We start from the raw sequence: 6953 nt of genomic DNA on the forward strand, positions 1-6953 counted from the left end.
AAAACCAGCAATGAAATAAAAATATTCATGAAATAACACTTGTGCCACAAGGCAGACCAACCCCAGGGGTAAACACAAGACCTACAGGCACAATCCCTTCTCCCACAGCAGAATTTCTGCCCTGCAAATCTTCCTTCCCTGGTTCCTGCAGCACTTAGACAGCAGATGTCAGTTTTTCTGAACATTGCTCTTGATTCACAGTGTTTTTTAGAGGTAGGTGACGATGCAGGTAACCTCAGAGGATGGCACAGAGATGAAAATCCCAAGTTTCCTTGTCAATTACGAAAACTTTGTGTAGTCTCTCCCCAAATTTGAAGTCGCTCGCAAGGTTTGAATGCCTCCGCATTTCTCCTCAGGGAAAGGATTTGGAGGAGGAGAAAAAAAAAACCCACAACCCGTAGCATGTTTATGAATCAGACTGTTAAGCGTGTGTTTCGGGGGTGGAAAAGGTGGGCGATGCACAGAGGAACAGAGCGCAGAGTTTGATGAGTCAGAAAATGCTGCTTTTCCTCTTCTTACTGCCACCTCAAATATTTCAGCGTGAAATAGAAATTTTATTTCTTTTTTTTTTATTTTTTCCCCTTTTTTATTATTGTCAAGAGAGAGCTGGAGCATAACCTTGGCTCGTTAGCAACCGCCAGCAGCTAATTCAACGTCAAGCCCCGCTCGGCAGGCGGAGGACGCGCGGGCACACGCGTGTGCCGACGGATGTACACACATACACCCTGCAAAAACATGGAAAGAAATCATCTATTGCTGCTGTTCCTTAGCAAAACAGGGGCTCAGATGTGCTCATGCCAGCTCCTTGAGAATTAGCCTTGGTGGGTTTGAGAGTAGCAGCACAGCCCAGGCTGGATTTTGGGCTTGGGGATGTCTCCTCCTCCCGCCCAGGCACGCACATGGGAAAATACACACAAGGATTTGGGGATCCTGAATGAGGCTTAGAGACACACAGGGAGGTGTGTTGGGGAAAACAAGCAGATTTGCTGGTGGGTTTTGAGCTGGTTTGAATAACCAGACACAGCTGCACCTTCAGCAAGGCATGGGATCTGCAGAACAGCGGGTTCCGAGGAGGGGTCACCCCCAGAGCAGGGCGGGTGAAGAGGATGGGTGAGACCCCAAGGATGGTCCTGCCCAGCTGAGTTTCCAGCCACAGCAATGCTTCAGCTTCAGAGTCAGAGGAGATGAAACACAAGATGAGATAAACACCCCTATGCTGAAGCCTCGAGTTTGACTCTGCTGACTTTCACAGCCCATTTAGGTTACCGATGGAGCAAATAAAATTATGCATACGCATTAATGCCAGCAATATCCTGCCTGAAATGTATGCTCATTTACACTCAGAAATCCATTTAGAAGAGATAAATCAGAGCTATATTTAAAACAGAAAAATCACTTGTCTGTCCACGAAGCAACCTCTGTTTATATCTGTCATTCCTTGGCAAAACTCAAATCATTTCGAGGGAAATTGTGCCTCTGGTTTTACATTTAGGAAGGAAAATGTTTGCATGCCCATACCCTCCTGCTCAGTCTGTTATAAAATAACAGATGTGCATTTGGTTATTTTTGTTTGTTGTTTTTTTTTTTTTTTTAAAGTTTTGTGATCTAAAAGCAACCTGTGGAGCTTGGAGTTGGTGGATGGGGTATAAGGAAGCACCTGCCGGGCACATGTGAGACACATAAATCCAAAGCATTTATTAATTAAAACAGACTTGGGAGATTCAGAATTGCCATGGTGAGACCTAAATGTTCTGTGGCTTCTCCAGTTTCCTTGGCAAACGAAAGGCCATGCTGACAGCACTGATGACAGAGCTGAAACGAGAACACAAGCTCTTCCTAATGGAGAAATATCTTCTTCCACTCCAGTAATCTATAGCACACTGCCCCCCAGCCACAAACTGCAGATACCAAATAATCACAATTGCTCTCCATTTCCTCCTACAAATGTGTTTGTGAGCACTGGATCTGAAAAAACAATTTTAAGCTCTAAAAGAATACCGCCCCCAAAAAATGAAATAATTTCATGTATCAGTCACACCAATGACGGCTGCTTCTCACTTAACGTCAGAGCTCGTTGCAGCTCGTATGTTTTTAAATGCAATAAAAAAGCAGCAGCCAGCAGCTCTATGAAGCATGTCAGGAGGCAGTTTTTCAGAAAGATGATGTATTTTAGATTGTGATTCACGACCACACCAGCAGTTTGGAGTTCAAGATTAGAAGGAAATGAATGAATGTGAGACAGGAGGGTGAGAAAATGAAAGTAGCTGGAGCTTAAGGCCTGCTCTGCACTTCAAGCCACAAAAGATTTTTCTTCCTCTTCTGTGTGAGCTCAAACGAGTCACCAAACTGCCCCACATTTCTGCTGCCAGAGTTTAATTTAAACCTAAATTGAAATGCAATTTAATACAGCCCATCTTCAAACCCAGCTCGTTGTCCCAAGCTGCTCCCTTGTGGCACCCTGACCACAAGCAGCCCTTCCAAACAGGACACCCAAGGGGATCCCAGCACAGCCAGGGGGCCTGCTGCCACAACACAACCTGCAAGTTCTCACCATGCTGGGAAAAAAACCCCACTTTTTGCTTAAAGTCAAGGTTTTAAACCAAGCAAACCATACAGGTCCCTATCTGCATGGTTTTAAGCTGTTCTAAACTGTCTATGTCTCATTTGCACCATGAGAAAAATATAAATACTGCTCAGAAATTCAGAATTCTTAAAAACCTTTGACCATATTTCACCAAGGGCTGCACTGCCCTCAACATTCTGCAAAGAATGCAAAGCTGCAAAGCTCTGCTTGGAAGGTGAAAGACACAGGATACCCCAAAGTTCAGAAGCTCTTGTGAACCAACAGCTTGTGAGAAACCCAGTGCTGGGGTGCATGGGAAACAAAACTGCCGAGCGAGGAGAGTACAGAGCTGCTGCTTGCAAGAGGAGGAAGCAAAAAGAAAATAAATTTAAAGGCAAACTAATTGCCACCACCAACCCTTTGCTCTGCACCTACGTCACCTTTGAGCTCCCTTTTTCAAGGCAGAGCCCGGTGCCACTGAGCAGCCAAGGAGCCTGACTCAGTGATGATGATTCACCTGGGCAAACAGAGGGACAAAGGCAGCAGGAGCCCCACGATGGTGATGCCCATCGGTGACACCCTTCAGCCACATGATCCTGTGGGGCCAGGGCATGGAGCAGAAATTGGCTGCAATTATACCCTGAGATCAGACCAACCACCTGTGGGATAAGGGTGTATTCTGCATTAAGGATGTATTCTGCCTTCAGCCCCCAAAGCAGAGGGGTTCCTCCCAGTTAACCAGACAGGTCTCCAGCTGCCCTTCTCCAAAATCAAGCCTCCAGGCGCAGATGTGATGCTCCTTTGCTTGCAGCTTGTGCCGGTTCTCCATAGCAAGAGCTCCCGAGTCCAGCCCTGACCACGCTGGCTCAGGGAAGGGAGCTGAAGCTGCCTGGAACAGGGAGCACTGCTGGGATGGGGGCCCTGAGCACAGCTCAGCACAGGACAGCTGCTCTCAGGGCTGGAGGAGTCACAGCCCTCTGATCCCACCTACCACAGCCCTCCCAACAAATAGAAATGCGGACAGCAATCCTGCCAGCATCTGCTCAGGCTCTCCCTGGCCTCATCCTCGAGGATCAGCCAAAAAACAGATGCAACAAGCTCCAAGCGAGAGTTTACACACTTGTGTCCCTGCAGAAGTTTGAGAAGGGACTCACTGCTCCAAAGCACTGGAGCAAACCACCCTAAACCCTCTTGTTTCCTACGCAGAGTTAACGACCGACCTCGCTCACTGCTCGAATAAACCCACCCTAAAATCACCTTGGTAGGTCCAAACACCCCAGCCAGCCCCTTCTGGGCACACTGAACACTTTCAAAGCACACGTTTAAAAGTTCCCCTTCTCAATGCCGTGAAGATGCCCGGCTGCTCGCAGGGGGTGTCCCGGGTCCGTGGGACACACGGCAGGGTCGGGACACGGCCGGAGCCCCCCCAGCAGGGCAGGGGTGAGCGAGATCCCCCCTCTAGGACACCTCTCAGGCTGTTTTGGGGCTTCCCTCTGTCACCCACAGGCAGTGAGAGCTTCCCCTCTTTCCTTCCTGGAAACAAGATATTGCTGTCCCTCCCCGCTTTCTGTCACTCCGCCAGCAGAATTAACACCCCGCTAATTGCCGACGTTCCTGGTGGCCCGTACCCGCGGTAATTAGCCTTTCATTAAAGCCGATAAATATTGCCCTAATATTGCCTAATCAACAGGTGTCCCGCGGCACATCCCCAGCGATCCTCCGCACACCCGGCGCCGGGGGATGCTCCAGGGGGGACCCACGGCAGCAGCCCGGACCTTTCCGGGACCGGCGGGGAGGATCCCGGTCCGCATCCCGATCCCGATGGGGAGGGTGCGGTTCCGCATCCCGGTCCCGGTCCCGAAGGTCCCGATGGAGGGTGCCAGGCGGGATGCGGGTGTCCCGTTAGCGCTGCCCCATCCCACCGCCGCCCCGCATCCCACGGCGATCCCGGCGCTCCGCACTGACCATTGGGGCCGTACTTCTCCCGGTTGCGGCGGACCTGCTCCGGGCTGAGCCCGCAGCTCTCGCTGACCCCAAAGCGGCGGAGCACGTCGAGCACGGGGATGCTGTGCGCCGCCTCCATGCCCCGGCCCGGGGGTGCTGGCCGGGGGCGCAGGAGGCACACGGGGCGCCGCTCGCACGGCGATGCCTCGGCACCTCTCCGCCCGCCCGGCGCCGGGCCCGCCCCCGGTACCGCCCCGGTACAGCCCCGGTACAGCCCCGGTACCGCCCCGGTACAGCCCCGCTCCCCGCTCCGCTCCCCGCCTCCAGCACTTCCCCCTCGGCAGCCCCGAGGTGTTCGCACCAGCCCGGGCAAGGGTTGGGAGGGACCTTAAAGCCCACCCAGTGCCAGCCATGCCGTGGGCAGGGACACCTTCCTCCAGCCCGGGTTGCTCCATGCCCCGTCCAACCTGGCCTTGAGCATTTCCAGGGATGCAGGGGCAGCCACAGCTGCTCTGGGCACCCTGTGCCAGAGCCTGCCCACCCTCACAGGGAACAATTCCCTCCTCATATCTAATCTAAATCTCTTCTCCTTCCGTGTGAGGCCATTGCCCCTTGTCCTGCTGCTCCAGACCCTTGTCCAAAGTCCCTCTCCAGCTCTCTTGGAGCCCCTGGAGGCACTGGACAGGGCTCTGGGGTCTTCCTGGAGCCTTCTCTTCTCCAGGCTGAACAGCCCAGCTCTCAGCCTGTCGATGTTCTGGCAGATTTCCAGGCTGAGAAGTGGGCAGGTTTGTGGGCAGAGGAAAGAGTCCAGAGGAAATAGCAGCAGTGTCTTAAGCAATTAAGAGCAGAACTGAAGTTTCCATCACAAAAAATAATAAAGAAAAAATCAGGAGCAATAGAAGGAGGTGGGAATGCTGCATGGGTGCAGCTCAGCTGTGGGGTCTAAGGGGGCTGCCTAAGAGTGCTGCTCTCTGGGTCCCCTCCAGCACCCTACTCCCAGCTGGAAGCTGAGCATACCCCAACCCTGCTCTTACTCTGCTGGAAGCACAGCAGTTCCATGTCCAGTGATTTTGGTGGGATGAGGATTATCACTGCATGATCGCATCAGGAGCCCTGGAATTACAAATCCCTGCCTGAGACTTGTGGAAGCCACTGACACTCTCCCCATCCGTGCACTGTATCCAGAGAGAGGCAGTTGTGCTGGGCTGCCCTTGTCCCTGGAAATGTGAGATATAAATTGTCACTGCAGGGAGACAGAGGAAGGACCCAAAGGACCTCCTGTGTGGTAAAACCTGAGCTCCAGCCTCACTGTGTATGTGCCAGACATGCTGGGACATCCCACTTCACACTCCTCAGTGCTCTTCAGCCCCACACAGGAGGCAGAGCATCCATATTTGAGGAATGGGCTTATCCTGGAGGCACTTGAGTTTTTGCCAGGATTTAGACAGCACGACTGGCCTTGACCCATCTCACTCCCCTGTTTAGCCAAGTTCCCTGTCCCCTTCCTGCCTGGCCCCAGATGGGTCAGGGCTCCAGTTACACCACACAAGGGCTTTACATCACTTTTTGCAACGAGCTGCTTAAATGACTTCTTGCAGCAGCAAAATGACTGCTTTTAGCAGCTCCCCTGTGCAGCAGAGACCACCAGCAGCACCATGATGAGCTAGCCCGATCTGGAAAAGGAGGGTTGCCCCCAAAACCCATTTTTCAATCCAGCTAAGGGTAACCACCATCACCACATCTGTGGGACTTTTCAATGTAGTGCACCTGACCCAGCTCCCTCACTCCAGCGGCTTTTCCATGACCCAGCTCAAACCTGCTCCCAGTGACTCTCCCCATGTGAACTTCTGACTTTTCAGGTACTTCCAGTTTTCCCACTGTTGCTGGAAGAAGCCTGTAGTTGATGGTGACTGGCACTGCTCTCCAGCTGAGAGGGTAACAAACCCAATTTCTACAGAAATGTACTCAAGGCAGAGCCAGAGACAGCAGCTAGCACGAGGAGCAGACATCTCAGGGAGGAGCTCTGGCTTATTTATTTCTACATAAATTCATTTATAGAAAATGTTTTGCAGCTTCCACTGGCGTGGAGGTCCTGAAGAAATGCAGTTTTCAAGTTTGATAAAGTCATTTTTTTCGGTTCACCGCAGCTGAGGCGTGGGAGGCAGAGAATGCTCCAGAGCTCAGCCCGGCCTGTCTCAGGTCCTGCAAGAAGCACAGCTCCCAGCCCTGTGGCTGGCCTTGCTTCAAGCTCTGTCATTGTATTCATCTGCCTCTCATGAGTGTTTTGGGAGGAAAAGTGCTGTTTCTGCTGCTGAGCCCCCCTGGCAATAGTGCTGCCCTTGGCCAGAGTCTGCCCCAGAGCTCCCAGGCCCGTGGGGCTGAGTGGTTCACAGAATCCCAGGATTGGATGGATTAGGCTGGCAAAAACCACAGTAACTCATCTGGT

At 52.3% G+C, this 6953-nt stretch overlaps 1 protein-coding gene across 1 annotated transcript in view; it reads right to left on the minus strand.

Moving 5' to 3' along the window:
• Positions 1 to 4744, minus strand: part of ATP2A3 (ATPase sarcoplasmic/endoplasmic reticulum Ca2+ transporting 3) — a 46931-nt gene extending 42187 nt beyond the window's left edge. Inside the window, exon 1 of the mRNA XM_058854317.1 lies at positions 4529 to 4744. Coding sequence (XP_058710300.1) covers positions 4529 to 4646 — 118 coding nt within the window. The 5' untranslated portion in view covers positions 4647 to 4744. The remainder of the gene's footprint in view (positions 1 to 4528) is intronic.
• Between the last annotated feature and the right edge of the window lie 2209 nt (positions 4745 to 6953).

The sequence above is a fragment of the Poecile atricapillus genome, chromosome 21 (genome assembly GCF_030490865.1).
Source record: "Poecile atricapillus isolate bPoeAtr1 chromosome 21, bPoeAtr1.hap1, whole genome shotgun sequence".
Lineage (NCBI taxonomy): Eukaryota > Metazoa > Chordata > Aves > Passeriformes > Paridae > Poecile > Poecile atricapillus.